The 25168-nt window shown below is 43.9% G+C and overlaps 1 protein-coding gene across 1 annotated transcript in view; it reads left to right on the plus strand.

The window, feature by feature from the left end:
- NAGA (alpha-N-acetylgalactosaminidase) overlaps window positions 1-22912 on the plus strand; it is a 61422-nt gene extending 38510 nt beyond the window's left edge. Inside the window, exons 4-8 of the mRNA XM_073591076.1 lie at window positions 9905-10082; window positions 11790-11884; window positions 12338-12499; window positions 13354-13551; window positions 20503-22912. Coding sequence (XP_073447177.1) covers window positions 9905-10082; window positions 11790-11884; window positions 12338-12499; window positions 13354-13551; window positions 20503-20781 — 912 coding nt within the window. The 3' untranslated portion in view covers window positions 20782-22912. The remainder of the gene's footprint in view (window positions 1-9904; window positions 10083-11789; window positions 11885-12337; window positions 12500-13353; window positions 13552-20502) is intronic.
- Window positions 22913-25168: the final 2256 nt, after the last annotated feature.

A 25168-nucleotide genomic window follows, 5' to 3' on the forward strand; every position in this document is an offset into this window, starting at 1 on the left:
ATAATGGTTAACAATAAAACACAGTAAACAGTAAAGTATAAAAAAATTGCATACCTATAAAGCAAACATGATAAAAACATAATAACAATAAAACATTGCAGAATAGAATACAGTAAAAAAGAGCAGAACAATAGAGAAGGAATAGAGAGAAAACAATAAAACGACAACTATTTTTGTTTTTTTTTATTTTAAATATTTTTTTACACTTTTTTTTTTTTTTTTTGTAACTTTAACTTTTGTAACTGGTACCAGGTTTGGGTCTCTCAAAATGCGATGGCATCCTGGGAGACCCTGTGAAAGTGTGTCCTAGTCTATGCAGTGCTGTACCCTACGCTAATACTCAACTAGTGTATGGTAGCGTTCAAAACATTCACCAATGCAAAGACCAGGATTGTCAGGACAGGAGGGACAATAATACCGGGTGTCATGCCTATATCCGCGCTTGCTGCAGACACAACATCTTTTTTGGGGGGCTCGTTGGGTAGGGGTACTCGGGAGGACATAAAGAAAATGCCTCTCATGCAGCCGGCTTACTGCATTTGGTTGGGAAAGGTGAGGTGGAGCACCTTCTGGAAACAGAAGGGCTCTGACGATCTCTTCCTGGAATTTAAGGAAGGATCCAGTCCGTCCTGAAGCTCTGTATAGCACATAAGCGTTCAGCAAAGCCAATTGAAATAAATAAACAGACACTTTTGTACCAGCGTCTGGCCTTATGGGCAACTAGGTACGGCGCCAACAACTGGTCGTTGAGGTCCAACCCTCCCATGTTAAGGTTATATTTGTGGACACAGAGGGGTTTCTCCACAACACCAGTCGCTGTAGTAATGCAAAAAAAAAAACTGCTATTGGTGTCACTGGTACAGGGGGGTCATTGGGGGGTGAAAAGTGTGCCTAGTGTGTTCTACTGTAAGTGTAGTGTTGGTGCAACTCACATTGATGTCTTCTCTCCTCGGTGCCGGAACAAAAAGACTGGCTCGAGGAGAGATGATAACACTTCCTCTGCGGCTGTTTACATTACAGCAGCAGAGGAAGATTGTCATTCGTGGGGAGCAATCGCGAGGGGGTGGCCACGAATGAGTGGCCTCCCCCTCACCTCTGATCGCTCCCCTAACGAAGCCGACCACCTAGGGCACCGAGGGGGGGGGCGCGATGCGCCCCCCGCCCGGGGGAGGCAGATCAGGTACGTGATTTTGCCTGCCCGCGCCATTCTGCCGCAGTATATCTGCGTTAGGCTGTCGGCAAGTGGTTAAAAAAACAAAAACGGATTTTTAAAACCGCTTACCTGTAAAATCCTTTTCTTGGAGTACATCACGGGACACAGAGCACCATAATAATGACTGTGGGTTATACGCTTAAGGGGTTGTAAAGGTAATTTTTTTTTTTTTAAATAACAAACATGTTATACTTACCTTCACTGTGCAGCTCGTTCTGCACAGAGTGGCCCCGAACCTGCTCTTCTGGGGTCCCTCGGCGGCTGTCTCAGCTCCTCCCCGCAATAACTAACCACCTTAATGCGAGCTCTCTCGCATGGTGGTTAGTTATTGCGGGCGCGCTCCCGTGATACAGCCGGCGGCTATAGCCGCTCGCTGTATCACTCAACCCCGCCCCCGGCGCGCCGCTTCATTGGCTGTGATTGACAGCAGCGCGAGCCAATGGCTGCGCTGCTTTCAATCCATCCACTATAGTCAATCAGCGACCAGGCTGATCGGCTGAATGGAGGTCGGGAGCGAGCGGCCGAGTTTCGAGGTGTCAGGTAAGTAAAACGGGGGGGCTGGGGGCAGCGGTATTTTCAAAAGTTTTTTTCACCTTAATGCATAGAATGCGGACGAGGGCGCATGACCACTCTGTCCTGATGAAGAATCATAAAAGGTTCTTTGCGAAAAAGGACGGCCAATTCTGACACCCTTCTAGCCGATGTTATAGCCACCAAGAAAACGAATTTCCTGGTCAATAGGACAAAAGGGATATGCCTAATAGGTTCAAAGGGTTGACTCTGTAAGGCTGACAGTACCAAATTCGGTCCCAAGGACATAAGGGTGGTTTAAACGGCGGCCTCAGGTGTGCCACAAAGGTTCGCACCAAAGAATGGGATACAATTGGTCTTTGGAAAAAAAATAAGGCCGAAATCTGTCCCTTAATTGTCCCTAAAGCGAGCTGCAAGTCTACTCCTGTTTGAAGAAAGGCGAGAACTCTTCCAATCATATACCTACGAGGGTTCCATTTCCTTTTCTCACACCAAGAAATGTATGACTTCCAGACTCTATAATAGCTCTAGAAACTGACTTTCTAGCGTTTATCAAAGTGGACAAGACTGAACCCATAACACCACGGTCTTTCAATAGTCTGGTCTCAATAGCCAGGCCATCAAATTCAGCAACCGTAAAGGATGGAATATGGACCCTTAAGTCAACAGGTCTGGACGGTAAGGAAGGACCAACGGGTCCCCTACTGCCAATTTCACAATCTCAGAGTACCATGATCTCCTGGGCCACGCTGGGGCCACTAAGATCACCAGCCTCCGTTCCTCCCGTATTCTGCGTAGTAAGTGCGGCAGAATTTGGATCGGAGGGAAGGCATATATCAGAGAATACTGATCTCAAGGAACTACTAATGCGTCTATCCCGACAGCAAGTGGATCCTTGGTCCTGGATACAAACCTGTCCAGCTTGGCATTGAATCTGGATGCCAGCAGATCCACATTTGGGGTCCCCCAGTATTGGCAGATCTGTAGAAAAACATTGGGATGCAGGGGCCATTCCCCTGGTAACAGTTTCTGGCAACTTAGGAAATCCGCCTGCCAATTGTCCACCCCCGGAATAAACACTGCCGACAGAAACGGCACATGTTTTTCTGCCCAAGTCAATATATGATCTACCTCTCTTTGGGCTGCCCGACTCCTGGTACCTCCCTCGTGGTTGATATATGCCACTACTGTGGAGTTGTCGGACTGGACTCTGACAGGAAGACCCGGCAATCTGGACGTCCAGAATCGCAGGGCCAGACGAGCTGCCCGGATCTCCAATAGATAGATGGGCAGAGTCCTTTCTGTCAGGGACCATATTCCCTGAACAGACGCTTCCTCTAGGACTGCTCCCCAGCCGAGAAGACTGTCGTCCGTGGTTACAACTTTCCAGGCTACCGGTGGAAAAGATTTCCCTCTTTTTAAGTTACTGGTTCTTAACCACCATGAGAGGTTCCATAGAACCTGTGGAGATAGAACCATAGGCTGATCCAGGGTTCGAGCCGACTTGTCCCAGGCCTTTAGAATACAGTTCTGGAACACTCTGGAGTGGAACTGTGCATATGGCACTGCGCTGAAAGATGACACCATCTTGCCCAGTAACCTCATGCACAGCCGAATAGAAGGTGTTCTTTTTCCACCTTCTGTACAAGTTCCACTATGGAGGCGACCTTTAAGGGCGGAAGAAACACCCTTTCTTGGGAGGTGTCCAAGATCAGACCCATATACACCAAGGCTTGGGTCGGACAAAGAGCTGACTTGTCCATATTTAGCATCCAACCTAGGCGTTGAAAAACCCGTACTGTTCTTGACACATTTTGAACTAGTATGGGGCGAGAGCATTCCCTTAGAAGATCGTCCAGATATGCTGTTACAGAGACTCCTTGAGATCTTAGGGAAGCCAACACTGGGGCCAAAATCCTTGTGAAGACCCTGGGGGCCGTGGCCAGACCGAAAGGTAGTGCCACAAATTGGAAATGACTGCCCTCTACAGCGAAACGTAAGAACCTCTGATGTGGACCGAATATCGGCACATGAAGGTACGCGTCCTTGATATCTATGGACGCTAAATAGTCTCCCTTTCTCAGGGACTTTATTATTGAACGAACCAACTCCATGCGGAAGGATCGGACGTCTACAAAGAAGTTGGGAGCCTTGAGGTCCAAAATGGACCTTACTTCCCCATTTGGTTTTGGCACGGTGAATAGGTTTGAATAAATCCCCTTGAATCTTTCCTCGTGCGGAACCTTTACAATTACCCCCTGCGCCAGCAGATGGTGTAAAGCTAGGAATAGGCATCTTCTTTTCTCTGGATCCGACGGACCCTTGAGTACAGAAACCGGTTCGGGGGGGGATCTCCCAGAACTCTATTCTGTAACCGTATTTTACAGTGGAAATGACCCATCTGTCTTGAACCAGTTCTTCCCAGGCCTCCCCAAATAGCCGAAGCCTGCCCCCCACCCGTGAGAGCGGGGGCGCCCCTTCACAAGATAGACTTGGAGTTGGGCTTGGGTGTCTTTGGGGCCCAGGGTTTCTTCTGACCCTGGGGTCTTTTAAACCCAGACGGCTGAGGCCGTCGATACCGCTTAGGGGAAGAGGGACCAGGTCCTGGAACATTAGGAATTTTATAAGAGGGTTGCTTCCCTTTCTTTTTAATAGGAAGCAGGGCACTCTTTCCTCCAGAGATCTTTTGGATGTATTTACCCAGATCCTCACCAAACAAGCGCTCTCCATGGAATGGAAAAGCTGCGAGTAGCCTTTTACATGGCATCTCAGCAGACCAGTTCTTTAGCCACAAGACTCTGCGCATATGAATTGTCTAGTTTTGCGTTACTGTCATCTGTTGGATTGAGTCTTTCAATGCGTCTACCGCAAAACATAAGATGTGAGGAATCTCTGATAACTCTTCAGCAGATTCCTCTTGGCAAGGTATGTTCTTTACCAACCTTTTAAAGCGATCCTTTAGGGATTGGCAAATCCCAATAGCTGCGACTGCTGGCTGAACTGCTGCACCAGCCACCGAAAAGGAGGCCTTTAATAAGGACTCTAGCTTTTTATCAGCCGGATCCTTGAATACCTGGGCATTATCCACTGGACAGGTTAAACTTTTATTCACAGAAGATATGGCAGCGTCCACCAAGGGTGTGCCACATTTTTTCCTGAATTTCTCCTCCATAGGATATAAGACAGAAAACCTTTTTGGAGGTAAGTATATCCTGTCAGGCTGCTCCCAGTCTGCGTAAACCACTTGCTCCAGTAACGGATGCAAAGGGAATGCTTGGGAAATTTGCTGAGGTCGCAAAGATCCCAAAGTAGAACAGGAGAGTGCAGACTCCTGAACCGGGGGTAACTTAAACCCAATTCGTACCATCTCCATTCGAGATTGGATAAACAATTTTTGGGAATGGGAGGCTGAAATTGGCTCTTCAGAGCCAGAGTCCTCAGCCGAGGATCCTTCAGCCTCTCCATCCTCTCGGTCCTTTATGACCACCTCTTCCAAATCCTCTGCCCATTCTGGTTCCAGATCACCTGGACCCATCTGCCTATAAGAGTCCTGGTGCTCTAGTGACTCTCCACTTGGCCCAGGCTCAGGGAAGGGAGATCTATTATGCTTCCTCCCCCCTGTGTTACAGAGGCGATCATGCCAGCTATTTTGCCCTCAAGGCCCGCTAAGGCAGATGCCAAATCCTCCTTTGTAACATAAGCCAAGGCAGGTACATTGGTAGTGGCCACTATGCCTGACAAATGCAATGGCTCAGCCAGGCCAGATGCCGCAGGTCTTTCAGGAGAAACTGAGGCTGCATTAGCATGGGGTTGGTCTCCTGCTCTTTGCGGAGGGATTCTTACCCTTGTGCTTGCCTTGTTCCCTATACCTCGTTTTCTGGAAGACATTGCTTACACACGAGGAAGAAAAAAGGATTACTCCCTATAAACTACAACCAGCCTTTAACCTGTCACCAGTGTGTCCAAGACCGCCAGACTCACGTGCCCAACAATCGCTCTGTGTTTGTCCACGCGCACGCCAGGAGCTCCATGCCTATAAGCACTGGCTTGAGAGTGAGCCCGTGCATCAGCGATCGGCGACATGCCTACCGCACGGCGCGCACACGCGACGGACACGTGGCGCGCGCATGCCAAAATTCAAAAATGCGCGCCAAAACCGGCCTTCTGTAATCTTAGACACAGGTTCGAGCCAGCAGTTATACCAGCAGTTACAAAGGGATATATATATATATATATATATATATATATATATATATATATATATATATATATATATATATATATATATATATATATATATATATATATATATATATATATATTATAATCCCAAAGGGAGTACTCGCCATCCCAAGCAGCAGGGCCTGTCTTACCAGGCCCAATCTTCCCCCATCACGGCGGGTAGCACCTCTAAGGACCTTCAGGGACCGGGTCCCCCACACCCCTGGACCTGTAAAGCACCCTTTCTGGTTTACCTTGGGCAAGATTGACCAGGAATACCAACTTAACAAGGGACCAGCGCCTATAAAGGACACATTACAAGCAATACCTCGTTCTTGAACCGAGGTTCGGGTACCATCCACTTTAGCTTTGTTATGTCATCCGAATGGATCCGATTATAATGTCCTCAGTGGGACATTTTTTGAAGAAATTTGAAGAGCTTCAACAGCCATGACCATCACCTTCAAGACACTGGCGAAAAAACTGAGGTACTTCCTGTATAGGAGGGGTTATATGGGAGGAACCGTCTTACTATTGGTTGCCAGTGTCCAGTCACCTAAAGGTAAGCGTATAACCCACATAGTCATTGTTATGGTGCTCTGTGTCCTGTGATGTACGATAAAGAAACAAATTTTTTCCTCAGTTTATGCCGACTACACTTTTATGCTCTGTACACATGGTCGGACATTGATCGGACATTCCGACAACAAAATCCTTTATTTTTTCTGACGGATGTTGGCTTGAACTTGTCTTGCATACACGCGGTCACACAAAGTTGTCGGAAAATCCGATCGTTCTGAACGTGGTGACATAAAACACGTAGGTCGGGACTATAAACGGGGCAGTAGCCAATAGTTTTCGTTTCTTAATTTATTCTGTGTGTCGGATTTGTGTACACGATCGGAATTTCCAACAACGGATTTTGTTGTCGGAAAATTTTATAACAAGCTCTCAAACTTTGTGTGTCGGGAATTCCTATGGAAAATGTGTGATGGAACCTACACACGGTCGGAATTTCCGACAACAAGGTCCTATCACACGTTTTCCATCGGAAAATCCGACCGTGTGTACAGGGCATTACAGTGGGGCTCCATTGCATTCCCTGGGTTAAAGACTCATTTTTGCCTAGTATACCATTAAAAAATCATATTTTCACTTTTCCCTTGCTGTCTTGGCAGCCAGTGCCCTCCTCTTCCCTCTGGCATGTCAGGTTGTGGGTGGGCCCTCTACGTCCTCACTTACAATGCAGGACTTCTGGTCCTGTATTGTACATGATGACATCAGAGCACGACCAACGGACAGCGCGCTGAAGAGAAGTAGCTTTGGGGACTAGTAACATGGAGGTGAGGAACCTGCGGGAGAAATAAGGTGTGTAAGGGCTCTTTCACCCGGGTGGACTCCTCCAGCGGATCTACCTGCTGATGCCCGCTGAGCAGGTGGATGACAGGTCTGTGTCCGTTCCGCTAATGCAGAGCGGATGGGTACAGCCTGTTTTCCTCTATGGGCAGTCGGATGTACACGGGCCACCTGTCCGTTTACATCCAATTGTCATCCGATCCCCAGCCATCTGTTTTTATCGGATCAGATGTCGGTGGGTGTCAACGGACACATGTCCCTTTTACATCCACCGCTCCATAGGGCAATGGATGGTCTGATTGGATCCACCTAAAAAACTGACAGGTGGACCCAATCAGTCCGCCCATGTGAAAGGGGCCTTAACTACGTAAGTACCAGCCGCTGTCGTTATACGTCGCTACTTTGACGTTAACTGGTTGCCTACCAGCTGCCGTGGCAGAATGGCACGGCTGGGCGCAACGACATTACCTTACATCGCTTCGCCTTTTGGCCACTGAACGCAGGGCACCCGTGATCGCTCGTGACAGAGTGAGAACCAGGATCTGTGTGTAAAGACACAGATCCCGGTTCTCTCAGGGGAGAGGAAACAGATCGTGTGTTCATACTATGTAAGAACACCGATCTCTCCCTCTCCCCCTCCCCCTCTCCCTCTCCTAAATATTCCTATCCCCCCTACAGTTAGAACACAGTGAGGGAACACAGGTAACCCCTTGATCGCCACCTAGTGTTAATCCCTTCCCTGCCAGTGACATTTATACAGTGATCAGATCATTTTTATAGCACTGATTGCTGTATAATTGTCAAAAGTGTCCAATTTGTCCGCCGCAATGTCGCAGTCCTGATAAAAACCGCAGGTCGCGGTTTACTAGTAAAAAAAAATAAATAAAAATGCCATAAATCTATCCCCTATTTTGTAGACGCTATAACTTTTGCGCAAACCAATCAATATATGCTTATTGCAATTTTTTTTTTTTTTCCACCAAAAATATGTAGAAGAATACATATCGGCCTAAACTGAGGAAAATTTTTTTTTTTTTTAATAAAATGTGGTATATTTACTATAGCAAAAAGTAAAAGATATATTGTTTTTTTTTTTTTTTTCAAAATTGTCGCTCTTCTTTTGTTTAAAAAAAAAAAACTGTAGAGGTGATCAAATACCACCAAAAGAAAGCGTTATTTGTGAAAAAAAAGGACTTCTATTTTGTTTGGGTACAGCGTTGCACGACCGTGCAGTTGTCAGCTAATGCAACACAGTGCTGTATTGCAAAAAATGGCCTAGTCATTGAGCAGCCAAATCTTCCGGGGCTGAAGTGTTTAAACACCATTGTTATGGCAGCAGCTAGCTGCCATAACCCCGGTTTTCCTAAAAATGGCGAACTGTCCTCTTTAAGGTAAAAGTGGTCTCTGTGGCGGATTTACCACAAAATCACTTTTATGGGGGGGTGGGAGAGGGCCCCCCCCCGCCGTGCTCCGGTCGTCTCCGCTGCTTACCGGAGCCGTTAATAGCGGCGGAGCCAATCGGTTCCTCTCCCCTCACTGCCTGAATGCCGAGTGAGGGAATGATGGCCCCAATGATTGGCTCAATAGCATTGGAGGGTGGAAGTGACTTCAAACGTCAGTTCCGCCCAATGCTCTTAAAGGGGAATTTTTTTTTTTATTGCATCTTTGTGTAAATATGAGATCTGAAATCTTTTTGACCCCAGATCTCACATTTAAGAGGTCCTGCCATGCGTTTTTCTATTACAAGGGATGTTTACATTTCTTGTAATAGGAATAAAAGTGACCCAAAAAAAATTTTTTTTAAAAGGACAGTGTCAAAAAAAATAAAGGGGGGGGGGGATTAAAGAGCACCGTCCCACCGAGCTTGCACGCAGAAGCGAGCGCATACGTAAGACACGCCCGCATATGAAATCGGTGTGCAAACCACACATGTGAGGTATCGCGATCGTTAGAGCGGGAGCAATAATTCTAGCCCTAGACCTCCTCTGTAACTCAAAACTGGTAACCTGTAGAAATTTTTAAATGTCGCATATGGAGATTTTTAAGGGTAAACGTTTGTCGCCATTCCACGAGCGGGCTCAATTTGAAGCGTGACATGTTGGGTATCAATTTACTCGGCGTAACGTAATCTTTCGCAATATAAAAAAAATTGGGCTAACTTTACCGTTGTCTTATTTTTTAATTAAAGTGTATTTTTTCCAAAAAAAGTGCGCTTGTAAGACTGCTGCGCAAATACGGTGTGACCAAGTATTGCAGTGACCGCCATTTTATTCTCTGTGGTGTCTGAAAAAAAATATATAATGTTTGGGGGTTCTGAGTCATTTTCTAGCAAAAAAAAAACCTGCTAAATACCGAGTCTGAAAAATAGGCCCAGTCCCTAAGTGATTAAAGTGACTTTTAATGCTACCATAGGCAAAAGCAAGTATTTAACCCTTGCAGTGCAAGAGAAGCCCCACTATAAGGGTAGTCTTTAAATTTACCCTGTGTTCAGCTTTTTCTTAAAAGCAGCGTGTGAACAATCCATTAGAATGACTGGTTAATTCACAATGGATTGCTAACTTTTTTTTTTTTTTTGATTTACAGGTACATGCCAGAGGCCTAAAGTTAGGAATTTATGCTGACATGGGTAACTTTACTTGTGGTGGCTATCCAGGAACCACTCTTGACACTATCCAAATTGATGCTGACACGTTTGCATCATGGGAAGTTGACATGTTAAAATTTGATGGCTGTTACTCAAATTCTTCAGAAAAAGCTTTAGGTCTGTAGACTTTTTGTATCATAAATTTTATTTGTAACACATTAATATACAGAAGGCATTTCACTGAAAGTAATTCTGAAGAGGTATATACCTAAGTAGACTGCTTCAGGTGCTACACAACAGGTACCTCTGGTTACCTGCACATCAAGTCAATTGTTTTCTTTTCAGTTGCTGGATGATCTGCATCTGGTCATCCGTGACATATAAAAGTACAATGGGCCCACTCCTGGGTCAGTACCTCCTAAGCTACCACATTAAACCATCACTGTGATGGGCAATCAAGGTGGGAGGGGATAAAGCTTTTAAGCCAAAAAATTAGGTTCATCTTTTGATACATGAGCCACTAATGGTTTGAGAGTATCTGGTGCACTGAAGGGGAAATATGACCAGATGTGCAAGAAACTTGTTATGGATGGGAGCTACTGGTTGTACGTAGGTGTTTGCACTATTCTCAAGTCTCCAGTAAAGGACTTCCATAAACAACCAGAAGGACAGATACGGGATAAAGGGAGACGCACAGAACAATGCTGCATTGCCAGGTGATTGTAAATGGCTCTCACCAGGGTGTGACAGATAAAAAGCCAGTATGCATCCTGCAGAATTTTCTTGTTAGACAACAACAGACAGAACTCCAGTACAAAGAAGACAGACAGAAACAGATGGTCATAACCAGGAGCAACAGCCAAAAGAGGTCAGATAACCAAATCAGACCAGAATATACAAAACAGGCTTAGACCAGATGCAAAAACTGACAAAACGGCTAAGGCTAGCCTTAGGTGACCAACGAACGGTTTTCCCCAACTACATATTTGAGGTGGATGCAGGAATCCTCCCCACTGCACTATTGTATTCTGACAGCTGGACTGTGCTGCCAGAATACACTGATCAATCATACATTTTCTAACAGTGCTGTTCAAGAGCAATTGATCACTGTGTTGACTTTTCCGGAACAGAACCGACCATAGACAGATTCAAATTTAGCTGGTCCCTGCTGAACCTGCCAAATTTTGATTAATTAATGACTAGCTTTATTCGGATGCACTAGCACTGGCTGGTGAGCAAAAAGTCCTTGAAGCGGAGGTCCGCCCACTGCTGCAAAAAGTAAAAGCCAGTAGCTGCACATACTGCAGCTGCTGACTTTTAATAATTGGACACTTACCTGACCTGGAGTCCAGCGATGTCCAGACTGCAGCTGATGTTTCCATTAGCTGTCGGGTGCATGCCGCCTACATTGTGAGTAAGGGAACCTGGCAGTGAAGCCTCAGGAACCTTACTACTGAGTAGGCTCTCCTACTGGCTCGGCAGCCAGGGAGGAGGAGGGAGCCCAGGCGATGATGTCTATAACTGCGGCTGAGGCTCCCAGAAGTGGGAACAGGACACCTGTGAAAAACAGGTATCCTGCCCCCCCCCCCCCCCCAAATGTGGCACCTGAGGGGGGAAGGAGTACAACGAGCGGAAGTTCCACTTTGGGGTGGCACTCCTCTTTAATAAGCAACAAACACAGAATGTAGGAGAAACTCATAAAAAGACACTGACTAAACTGCCATAACAGGGGAAGCATACCAGACTTGTACTGTTAAGAGATAACACATACCAGATTCACGGCATACCTGGAGGTGCCTGTTGTGTAGTGGGGGCAGTGATTCAGATAAGTATATTTTAGGTATGTTTTAACACATAGGATGTATTTGTTTTGTTCTGTTCCAGGATACCCTAAAATGAGTTATGCACTGAATGCAACTGGGAGGCCAATCTTATATTCCTGCAGCTGGCCTGCATATGAAGGTGGTCTTCCTCCTCAGGTAAGTGTTTGGTAGTGAAAATTTTATGGCAAATTTAACAAGGCAAGTTTACACAATTTTGGGTTAATTTTGGGCCATGCCATGGGCATTCTGATCAGGAGGTACAGGATACCCTTTGCTTGGACTTTTAAATAGCTATCAGGTAATGAGGCATGCCAGAGTTCTTCGAAAACTGAACAGTCAGTATTGGTACGGACAACCGTTAAAGAGGGAGGGTTTTATTGATGAAACGGACAGAAAGGAAATCTAGATTAGTCCTTTTTTTTTTTTTTTTTTTTTAATTTACTCCTGCAGAGTCATCAGCAGCAAAACATGTTGAATACACCCTAGCCTCCACCTATATAATTCATGTTTTTAGTTTAGTGTACACTTCTTAACTATTATTCTGGAGTTCAAGTATGCATTTTGATTCAAAAAGAAATGTTCACTTAACCTGACAATCTGTCCATACAGGTGAATTACACGTTGCTTGGCAGTATTTGTAATTTGTGGAGAAACTATGGTGATATTCAGGATTCTTGGGACAGTGTGCTGAATATCCTAGAGTGGTTTGCCTTCAACCAGGATGTGCTACAGTCAGTTGCTGGCCCAGGCAGGTGGAATGATCCAGATATGGTGAGTTGAATGCTATTTGCTCTTAATCGTGATCACATTGGAATATGTCATTCTAAATGTTCTCTATGCCCCTATATTTAGTTTCCTATTTGTACTTTTTAATATAAATTCTGGAGGATATTTTCCTTTTCCAGGACCTAGAAACCAAGATCAGATTGGATCAGACATGCACAAATGTTCCTAACAACTGCCATCATTGTACCTCATCACACTTTTTCTAAGGCATCAGGATGATTTTGGTGGATGTCATAAATGTACACAGGCATCTAAATTACTATGCTTACATGTACACTAATGTTACAGGCAGTTTGTGCACTTGTTGGCAGCATCTTTGGAAGGCATCCAGGTAGGGTTAGGGGCCATGAGGCTAGATCAGGCTCCACGTAGTCTAAATTCCACCTTGCATCGTGTGCCGTGCTGAGCATTCCTCACTATACTTCTCCACTATGTATTCTGTGCTGTAAATAACATATTCTACACTCTGAACACTGTGCTGCCCATTTTATAAGCCAATGCCGGGTCCAAAACTGCTGACATGCCTAGGGACCCAGCTGGCCTTAATCTGACTCTGGCACTTACTGATGTGTCATAAATAAGTAACTTGTTAAACTGTCAAAACAACTACAGATATCAACAAGAAATCCACTGACACTTGTAGTTTGAAACATAAAGGCAATGTAGCCACGTTGAGTGCCTGATCTAGCAGAAATGTAGAAAATATGGCAAATATGTTCTTATCAACAATAAAAGATTATAGGTCTGCCCCTTTATTTAATGATTTGATGTTTAGCTTCAAGCTTATGTAACTTAATAATATACATTTGAAATAAAATTAACATGTTTGTATTTTGTAGCTCATAACTGGAGACTTTGGGTTGAGTTATGAACAATCTAAATCACAGTTGGCCATTTGGGCAATCCTGGCAGCTCCATTTATTATGTCAAATGACTTGAGGACCATCTCACAAGAAGCCAAGGAGCTTTTACAGAACCGTCTTTTGATATACATTGACCAGGACTCCCTAGGAAAACAGGGAAGGAGGGTGGCAAAGGTATGTATGGAAGGTAAAAGTGTACATCAGGCCATTAGATCGAAACTTGCAATAATATATTTTTGGAAGTGAAAGCTGAAGTAAACCCTCCAAAAAAAAGTTTCATTTCCGGCACGTGCCGGAAATGTAACACTCCTATTGGTTGTGCTTTCAACCAAACTGTCAAACCATCCAATGGCTGGTGTCATAACTGATCACAAGTGCAGCATCATGGCAGTTGTAGCTTAAACAGAGGCAAAGATGGCAGCTTCCTTGGCTGAATACAATAGGGGGTTTACTTACTGTGTTTCATTTTACTTTACCATATGGAGTCAAATGTTATAGTTATAGTCGGGGCAATTGGATATGACTTAAGCAAACCAGACTCCTTTTTCACACAACATTCACACATATAGTGAATGTATATGTGTGTGCTCCCCATAGATGATGATTATTATTATTATTATTATACAGGATTTATATAGGGCCAACAGTTTATGCAGCATTTAACAAAATGAAGGCAGACATTACAATTTGGTACAAGAGGAATCAGAGGGCCCTGCTCCTTAGAGCCTACAATCTAAGAGGGAGGGTCAATTGATACAAAAGGTAATAGCTATGGGGATGAGGTAATGGAGAAAGTAAAACAGTGTATTAGTTAGACGCAGGATAGGCTTCTTTAAAGAAGGGTTTTAAATTACAGTATTCAAAACCTTCCTGTTATATAGGATAACATCCATCAGATGAAGAAACAGTAACATAGATTCAAAACGATTAGCTCCTATGCAACAGTTTCCACTCTGCCCATCTTATGAAGGCGTGGGGGTGTATAATATACTTGGAGGTAATTAAACTGGATAATTTTGTCCCTGGCTGAAATCACCGACGGCAACATTGAGTCGATGACCTCAGCCCAGGAGTCCTTTGTAAGGGATGGGATTATCAGTTCTCCACTAAGCCTCCACACTCTCCATTCTAGGTGAGTAAGAGGTCAGCAGGGTGAAATAATTTCTTGAGATAAGTTTAGAATGGTCTTCCTCCAGTAGCAATTTCTCCAGCTCAGAATGGGTGAGCTGAACCTCCTGAAGACCAAATTGGGCTGCCACAGCATGGCGCAATTGCAGATACCGGTAAAAATAGGCATTGGGGCATTTATATTCAATTTGAATATTCCTGAAGGTTCTAAAAGTTTGGTTCCTAAATAATTGGTAAGCATATTTGAGACCATACCGGGCCCAACATGCCCCATCAGGGATTTTATGTATTTCTTTTAACTGGGGGTTGTACCACAAAGGAGCGTTAGGAGAAGAGGTTAACGGGCTATTCCCTGTTCTATTATTACAAATGTGGAAGATCCTATATGAAAGTTTTAGGTTGTCCGCCCCTTTGGAAGGGTAAGGGCCATTCCTGTACAGTACATTAGTGAGTGCTTCAAACGAGTGCATCAGGGCAGCTTGAGTCTCCACCGAAGCTACATCCGTCTGAGGGAAAAACCACCAATGGATATGCGTTAGCTGTGCTGCCAAATAGTAGCATTGTTTTGGCAGTTTGGCAGAGCCAGCCCACCAGCTTGGACCGGTAAAAACAGTGTGTATAGGGATACTCTAGGCCAGTGATGGCGAACCTTGGCACCCCAGATATTTTAGAACTACATTTCCCATGATGCTCAACCACACTGCAGAGTGCATGAGCATCATGGGAAATGTAGTTCCAAAACATTAGGGGTGCCAAGGTTCGCCATCGCTGCTCTAGGCGGTCTAGGGCCCCACAGGAATGAGGATAGTAACGTGTTAATTTCCATGAATAGCTTTTTTGGGACACGCCATAACAAATATAGAAACCTAGGGAGGTATATCATCTTAAAGATATGGCTTCGTCCCAGGAGGTTGAGGGGCAGCTTAGACCAAGTCTGCAAGTTATCCTTCAGACGTACCATAAGAGGATGTAGATTGCTTTTAATTGTTTTTAATATATGTATTTGCTGGTAGCTGGACCTCAACCCCGAGGTATCAAAATGGGGAGACTATTTTTAATGGAATGCCATTAGGCAGATTTGGGGAATATTCAGGACAGATGGGGAAAATCAATGATTTTTTTCACAATTAACTTTAAACCCCGAGTACCTTCCAAATCTTGTGATTCTACTCAAATCTGTAGCCAAAGAGCCCTCCGCCAGGTATACAAGCATATCATCGGCATACAAAGAGGTCTTTTCTTCCTTAAGGTTTATCCAGCATCCCTTCACCTCCCCATCCTCCCTCAGCTGTGCCGCCTATGACTCTATAGCCAGGGCAAACAACAAGGGTGACAATGGGCACCTCTGCTGAGTGCCTCTAGCTATTTCAAAGGTATCTGTTACAGTATTATTAACCCTCAACCGTGCTAGGGGTTTAGCATATAATAATTTCACCCAAGCTATAAATTTGGGACCGAAGCCGAACAGCTCAAGAACTGCCCAAAGGTAGGTATTTTAGCGCAGCTACTTGTTGAACTATGTGTAATTATAGTGTGGGTGTCTCACATTTTCTAGTTGCAGCTGTATGTCATTTTACACACTCTGTATATTATTTATACGGGTTCTATAGGGATAGCACAGTAATTTTTTTTTTTTTTTTTTTACATAATAGGGCCATTTGATAAAGTCAAAGGCCTTATGGGTGTCCAATGACACTACAACTCGGGTATCTGGGGTTCGGATTGTATCACTGAAGAGCTTCCTCAAATTTATAGCCATAGACCTCATTGGGATGAGGTCTTTGTGGGGCTTGGGGCTCAGTACAATCAGTGCCTCCCTCAGAGATTCTGGGAGCTTCCCCCCCTTTTCAGTGCGTCACTATATACCTCCAATAGTTTTGGTGCTAGAAACTCCTTATATGTACCGTACCACACAGCTGGGTATCAATCTAGACTGGAGGTTTTGTTTGGGTTCAGAGAGAGCATTGCGGACATAATTTCGTCAGTGCTAAAAGGGAGGTCCAAATCCTCCGCCACATCCCTGGGCAGTTCTCGAAGAGGGATCGGTGCCAGAAATTGACTGATCTCCTCCTCTGCGTAATCCACCCTAGATGTGTATAGATCTGAATAAAATTTAAAAAAAAGCATCAGCTATATCTCTGTGTTTGGTGCAAAGAGTATGTTTGTCATTATAAATTCGGGGAATAGAGGCTGATACTTGCTGTGAGTGGCCCAATAAGTATGCTAATAATTTACTGTTATCACCAAACTCAAAGATACGTTGCGACTGGTATAGCAGCTTTTTTTGAGTCTTTTCAACCAACACTAGGTCCAGTTGGCAGGCCTTATCCCTCCAGACCCCAAGGTTAGTAGAGGTAGAATTAATATATTCTACTTCCGCTTCTGTAGCGATCTGCTCAGTCTTTAACCTTCCATTCCCTATCTGACCTGAGTTTTTTTTGATTAACCCTGAAATGGATCCGCGGAGAGTGATGAAAAGCATCCCAGGTGGTACCCAGGGGAACCTCCCCTTTGTTTTCTGACCAGAAGTTTGGTATATCAGTGGCTGTTGACCTCTCAAAACACTCCTCCTTTAACCATAATGGGCTTAGTCTCCACAGCATATAGCCTTGGGACTGGCCCATGTTCATAGAAAATAACAGGGGGGAATGGCCTGATATGGCTCTTGGGAGATATCGTACATCATTCACCCTTGGCAACACCTCCCTAGCTACAAAACACATCTCTAGTCTGGATAAGGTGTTATACGAGGAGGAGAAGCACGAATACTCTCTCGCATCAGCGTTCTTCCAGCGCCACACCTCCACCAGACCATACTGTTCCGCACATGCGGCCAATGGTGGGGCACATTTAGAGACCATCTGGAATCTATCCATATTTGGGGAAAGTACCGCATTTAGATCCCCGCCATGATAATTGGGCCTTTTGCCACCTGGAGCACCTTTGCCATCACTGTATCCCACAATGCAATTGTGAACGGTGGTGGTACGTAAATCTCCATAAATGGGGAGTATTATTATGATGAGAATCACTATTACAAATCTTCCAAAGGGGTCCGTTACAACTTCCTCCAGGGTACATCGTAAGGATTTTGTTACCAAGACGGATACTTCTCTGGCATAATTTGAGAAAGTTGAATGAAATGCATATTTTACAAATGCCCTCTGAAGAACCATAGTTTTAGAGCCTACCAGATGCGATTCCTGTAAGAAAATTGAGGTTTACGCTTCTGAATATAGTTAAAGACTAATACCCATTTAATTCTGGAGTTAAGGCCTCTTACATTCCAGGACAAAAGTTTAAGAGTATTTAGCGTTGGTGTCATAAGGAAAGGTGTTTATATTGTGGGGCCTGCCATAGCGGGGCAATGGCAAAGGGCTTCTTTGGAGCACAGACAGCAGTACATATAACATCTCACTAGTCAGGTAACATACAATAGCAGTCATTATCAGCATAACATAATTATCTGCATAGGTAGAAAGTGGATTGGCCTCTTGTTTTGCTTGCGTCTATCTAGCAAGGTTACTCTGTGGTATAAGCAAGGAAGCTGAGAATTCTGCAGTGTGTAAATGTGCTTTTTACTATACAAAGATGCTCTACATACAATACTATTACAATCTTAGGAATACAATACAAGACTGACAGATATCTATAACAAGCAAAATGCCTATCAAATGAACAGCCTATAGTCTATATCAGTGCAAATACACTTAAAAGTTACTTATCTTCTGTTACTGTATGTTCGTGATCTCCATTGGCAACGATGCTTCTTGGACACCAGGCAGTGTTCTTGTATCATGAGTGGCGGCTTCTGATCTTCAAAGCATGATGGGGTGTGTGTGTGTGTGTGTCCCTACTCACCCCCTTTTATGTGTCAGGCTGTTTGCCATAGCTACCAAACAACAGAAAACATGCCTGTTTACTGTAGCTGTAGAAACAATGGACTGTTGAAAACTGCATCTACGTACCCATTGTCTAATCAGGCCAACACCTGACAGTAATCTAATAGTCATTCTTTCAGTTTGAGAGCTGAAAGGACCTCAAACAAGTACATTTCTTTCTTGTTTACTGTAGCTATGGAGACAATAGCCTGTTCATTGAAATATCATTGAATACAACAATGATATTTACCCCCATTGTATAAAACAGCATTTGTTTGAGAAATCTACTCAAGGCAAAAACTGACAATATCTCTATGACCAACCACTATTGTGTAATGTTACGTCCCATGTATCTTAAGTCTGATTTAATAAAAAAAAAATCATTGTATCAAACGCAACACACCTCTGAATAAGAAACATAAAAAGTAAAATAAAAAACAAAACAGAAAAAAGGAAAACTTGAGCCCCCAACTTGATAAGTAGCAATCCAGAACACAGGAACACAAACCTCCCTCCCCCCACCTTGCCCGCAGTCCCCAACATACTACAGGCCTCTTCCCCAAACAATAACATCAATGTCACCCTAGCGGGGGGGAGTCCTCCCTTATCCAGCCGGATAGAGAGGGGATGGGTGAGAACTTGGTGAACTGCTGAGCAAACTGTGAACCGCTTGATAGAAGAAGTATTCATTGCTGCCAGACAACAGTGCATTGTTAAGCCGGAGCCTATATCGATAGGGTAAGACACATTAGGAGACTTTAAATGTTCCAAACAGAGGACCAGTAAGGATTCCTGCAGCACATTGTCTCCCATGTCAAGCACTACTCGTGATTCCAGCCATCTGTTAGCGTCTTTAGGAGAGGTAAAGAATTGCACTTTCCCCTTATGGATCACTCGAAGCTTTGCTGGATATAGCATACTGTATGGTAGGCTACGCTCACACAGGCGTTGTTTCACACTCTAGAATGCTGCTCTTTGCTTCTGCGTAGCCACTGAAAAATCTGGGAAAATAGTTATGCGATTTATTATTATAGAGTAATTCTGGCATATTGCGAGCTTAATGAAGAATAGTTTCTTTGTCCTTAAAATATAGGAAACGGGCCAACATGGGTCTGGGAAACCAACCTGGCGGTGGGGCTCTCAGCGGCACCTGATGCGCCCTCTCAATAGCAAACAAGTGGAAAAAGGAGTCGACTCCAAAGGTTTTTTAATCCAGGTCATTAGGAATTCCTCTGGGTGTTTCCCCTCCGTGCCCTCTGGGAATCCCAGGAAACGCAGGTTGTTCCGGCGAAGTCTGTCTTCAGTATCTCTGAGCTTGGATTCCGGGGACTTGTGGTCCGCCAACACCTCCCGGACCGTCACTGTGAGCGGGGTCAAATCCTCCTCAACTACACTAATGCTGTGTTTGGCTGTGGTGACCCGGTTCCTAATTTTATGAACATCATCCTTTAGCAGGGAAAAGTCCACCCAAATGGTTTCTATTTGGGTCGACAGAGACGCATGGCAGCTTTTAATGGTCGCCATGATTTGAGACCACAATGGTTCTACCTGGGAGCCTGAGTCTGTGGCCTTTTCATATGAGGGTGGGACTGGGATTGCCGGGGGGTCTGTAGCATCCATCCAGTCTGCCTCACACTCTGCCCGGGGCTGGTCAGCAGCAGCTGACGCACACGGCCTCTCCTCCAGGTGTCGGGCACCATCTTGGCCGGTCTTGTGGGCAAAACAAGCGAGCCTTTCCATGGGCGACGGGGCCAAGCTTGGTACGTATTTGACCATATTCGTGCTCCCTGGGTGTTCCCCGACCTGTCTATAAAGTTGCCTTTGAAAAAATTCTGTGTATGGCAGAACAGGATACTGAAGGATTTCAGAGTGGTTCATAGCTCAGAAGAAACGCTGCTCACATACCGGAAGTCGACATGCCACCCCAAACCTAAACAATCTTTAAAGCTATTAGACCTTGCTTCCCCTTATCCAAAGATTTTCAGGTCATTTTTACACTTTTTAAATCTCCCTGTGCAACCAATATTTTTCATAAATTGTACACTGCAAGATGCAAAAATAATCTGTTAGCAAACGTCCCATACTCACTCACTTCTTTGTACTTCTGCTCCTGCAGGTGAGTTCTCTGGAAGTCTGGATGAGAGAGCTGGTAGATGAACAGTATGCCGTGGCTGTCCTGAATAAAGGAACAGATGGAATTCCAAAGCGTTTCTCTATGAGCCTCGCCAACTTGAATATCACAGAGTGTGCACTTGGCTATAAACTCTATGATGTGTTTGAAAAAGAGTACTTGGGAAATGTTAAACCTGAAACAAATATTGAGATGAATATTAATCCAACAGGGGTGGTCATGTTATTTATTCGCCCAGCTTCTGTCAGGTTTCATCCTGTGTAATGTAAGCAGGGTAATATAAATGATGGGAGCTGATTTAATATTATAGAAAATAGTGATCATTTTTATCACAAGTGATTAACAAAGGGGTTAGTATATGAATGCTGAACAGAGGTGCCATTATGCAGGGTAATGTGTGGCTTATTTTTAGACTATTTATTTTGGTTTAAAAAATAATAATAATAATGTAATATTTGCCAACAGCATCTTATATTAAGCACCTCACAGCAAAAAAAAAATAAATTGCTAAAAAGAGCTTGGACCAAAAAATATACACCTGTAAATTTTCATACAAGCAAAGTAATCTAGATTAATTACTTAATTTCATTTACTTAATGTCTTACTTGTGAATATTGATAGAGAAAGCACATTTAGGAAACTTAAATCAAAGTAGTCTGAGTAATAATAGTCATAATAATAAAAGCCCGAATTCAGGAATGGCAAAAGTCAATTAGAGATGTCCAATGCCATTGAGCGAGGGTCACTTGTAGTCCAGCATTTTTTTGATGCCCAAATAGCAAATTTGATTAGTGAACTTTTATTTAAAGTGTTTGTATAGTCAAGTTTTATCATTGTTTCGAATAGAGTAGAGGAGAATTAGAATCCCTGTCAGGTCCCTCTTGGGGAAATTAAACCCATTTGTCCAGATGACCACTGTCTTTGGTACAGAAATTATGAGAAATCAAAGGGGTTTGCATTGTCACCAGCACAAGACGTGAGGGTATATCTCCCAGTGGCAACACCTAGCATGGTGACCTCTGTCTAAGATGGACTTTCCCCTCATCTTGTAGAGATTTCTGTTCACTTATTGTTGCACCCGTGGGACAGAAAGTAAAGGGAAATCTTGTTAATGTGACAGACTACAAACAGTAATCTGACAGATATTTATATATTATATTTACATAATGTGACACTTTTTAAAATAAACCTCTCCTGAAAAGAAACATTGAGACTGCCATTGTGGGCCTCTTCTGAAATAGCTAGTTGTCTAGATGCCTTTTTGACTCTCTAGCTTCAACACTGAATAACGGATCAAGAACTTTCCTGATCCACATACTTATTTAAGGGCAGTGACTTACAAGGCATTAAGCCAGCTGGTGAGAGTAACAGGCAAACAAATGGCATTTTCAAAATGATGTCAACAATAGAAGCCCCCATATTTCTTGTCTAGCGTGTTTATATTCATTCATGATTGTATGTTGATTAGCCCTACAGCACAGGATGATTGTGACGACAGTATGCAAATTGGGCAATGGTCCCTGTGCAAATCTTTTTTTCAAATCCTTTTTTTCTGGGGTATTTTTTGATTTGGGGAGCAAATAAAAGTAGACAGATAACCATAGGTCATCAAAAGTCAGTCATACTATTACTGATACTACTGGGACTAGATGTACTGTATGCTCTAAACCAGACTTTTGGTCGATTTGTATAAATTTGCACTGTCCTCCTACCTATAACTATCTAAATTTTATTTCTAAATGTAAAAAGAACACTCCAGATATGAAATGCAGGTTAAAGCTGGAGCCCTGCATCTACTGTATTTTTTTGTGAAATGTAGTTCTTATGGTTGTGGTAAGGGAAGCAGGATCCTGATAATGTTCTATGACATTCATGAAGGTGGGGGAGATTTACTAAAACTGGAGCACTCAGAATCTGAGGCAGCTGTGCATGGTAGCCAATCAACTTTCATGGTAGCAGATTGTTTTCTGTGCAGAGCTGCACCAGATTTTGCAGGATGTTTTTACATTTTTAGTAATCCCCATACGACCCTAGCCATGCGCCCCCCCCCCCCCCCCCCTCCCATTTTTTTTTTCAGGTTACATGCATATATGTTTACCATTTAATGACTTATACCAGTATGTATGTATGTATGTGTGTGTGTGTGTGTGTGTGTGTGTGTGTGTGTGTATATATATATATATATATATATATATATATGCAGACCAGACAAAATTCCCTGGAACTCATCCATGCAAACTAGCAAAAGAACCCTAACTTTAATCACTTTCCAGTGCAAAATACATTATAATATACACAAACTGTAATTTATTTTCAAATCCAAGAAATTGCATAATTTTAATGTAAAATAGATGTTGTTTTTTCAGTGTAAATAACATTTCAAATTTAACCTGTACTTGTTGATTGTGTCATAATGTCTGTGATTTCTGGACTTTGTCTTCCTGCCTCACATGAGATAGAAGTGATACAGTAATTATCACTTCTGCAGCCTTGTTCTGTGCCGCCATCTTTGCTGCTGATATCATCCAATGCCTCTTTTTTACCTGGTTTAGGTATCCCAAACCCCCTCAGTGACCCACATCTGGCCTGCCCTCCCCAAGCTGCTGTGAATAGAAAGGCATACGTTAGAATGGCAGTCAGGGGGCAGGTGGACCAAAAAAGAAAAATGCTAAACAAACAAAATGCAATTTTATATTGCTGGGTGGGGAAAGAGTATGGATTCCCAGTGCATCCACAGAGTGAAGGTCCACTTTTTAAAGTCTAACTCTATATTTTAGTGACCGTGTCTCATCAAGACTTTAACAAATATAAATCCTCCAAAAATACAATTTCTGCCTCCACATTGCCAAACAGACCATATGGTCAGGATCCACCCAGAAGCCTGGACCCACACCTGGCTCAGCCTTTCAGCGATCTGCTGAGAGCCTGAGTCAGCCCCTTGTAGCCCCTACACAGCCCAGCGCTCCAGTGAGTACTGGAGAGGCAGGGCAAACGGCCAGAGACTGACAGTCATGGCTCTCTGCTCAGAGCAGAGGGGGAGAACTCAGCGATCACCAATGTTTGATCACGCAGTTCTCGCTACAGAGCCAGCAGGGGACAGATGCTGCATCCACCTAGGTGAGGTATACATTTTTTTTATTTTTATTTTTTGTGAAGGTCATACTTCTCTTTTAACTGTGCTACTGTAGACAAGGTTGCTACATTTTTTTTCTAATGCCCACCTGCCCACTGGACCCTGTTCCCTTGTAAATACTATGGTCACGCTTTGACTCTATCCTACACTCTCTAACTCTCATCATCAATCTCTCCTTCTCCTCTGGCATCTTCCCTAACTCTCTCAAACATGCACTGGTCACCCCATACTTTAAAAGCCCTCGGCGGATCTTGCCAATCTTCACAGCCTATGACCCATCTCCTTGCTCCCCATTACCTACAAACTCCTTGAACGCCTGGTCTACAACCACCAGAGAGTAATCTTCTTGATGCCCTTCAGTCTTTAGTTCGCCCACAACACTCCACAGAAACTGCTGTCCTAACACTCACAAACTATTCTCTTTCAGGTAAAACCAATAGTTATTATTATGTACTCTTAAGGGCCATATACACGGGCTGAAAATTGGGCGATTTCTATTGAACCGCACATTCGGCCCATGTGTATGGCAGCTGGTCCAACAGAAGCCGGCCATTTGGCTGGCTTCTGTCGAAGGGGCATGACTGAAAAAGGTCAATCAGCTAATGGCTCCATTCATTTGTGACTGTACCCTTCGTACCTATCCCACCGTACCTTTACTGTCATTTACAATTCTATCTCATCCTCTCCAATTCCTTTTTCTGTCTGTGTCCCCCATGATTCTGTTCTTGAACCTTTCTTATTCTCGATCTACGCCACCTCCCTGGGTCAGCTGATGGCCTTCCATGGTTTTCAATACCTTTTTCTATGCTGATGACACCCAAATCTATCTCTCTACCCCTCTGGTCGATCCATCAGTTTCCTCCATGCATCACTAATTTACTGACCGACATACCAGTCTGGATGTCGCACCATTTCCTCAAACTCAATCTAGCCAAAACCTAGTTGCTAAAATTTTGTCCCCCCCAAGTGCCCCTTCCACTGACTTCTGTCCAGACCGATGGCACATTTATCAGTCTGTTCCCTGCAAGATGTAATCCTGAACTCTTAACTCTCATTTTGGCCCCACATCCAATTGTGGTCCAAATCTTGCTTCCTCAACATCTCCAAAATATGCCTCTTAACACCATAAAGCTTCACATTCACTCCCTGGTTATCTATAGCTTTGACTACTGCAACTCCCGCCTCATTGGATTATCTTTACATAGGTTAACCCCCCCCCCCCATATACAGTCCATCATGAATGCTGATGCCAGACTCATCCATCTTACTAATCATTAGTTGTCTGCTACCCCTCTCTGCAAATCCCTCCATTGGCTTCCGCTCACCCAGCAAATAACAACATTTAAACTACTAACAATTTACAAAGCCAACCACAACTCTGCCCCCAGCTATATTACTAACCCTGCCTGATCTCTAGCTCCCTTGTCACCTCATCCCATGCTCACCTCCAGGACTTCTCATGAGCCTCTCCCATTCTCTGAAACTCCCTACCCCAATCTGTCCAACCATCTTCTACTC

Source organism: Aquarana catesbeiana, linkage group LG06 (assembly GCF_042186555.1).
Source record: "Aquarana catesbeiana isolate 2022-GZ linkage group LG06, ASM4218655v1, whole genome shotgun sequence".
Lineage (NCBI taxonomy): Eukaryota > Metazoa > Chordata > Amphibia > Anura > Ranidae > Aquarana > Aquarana catesbeiana.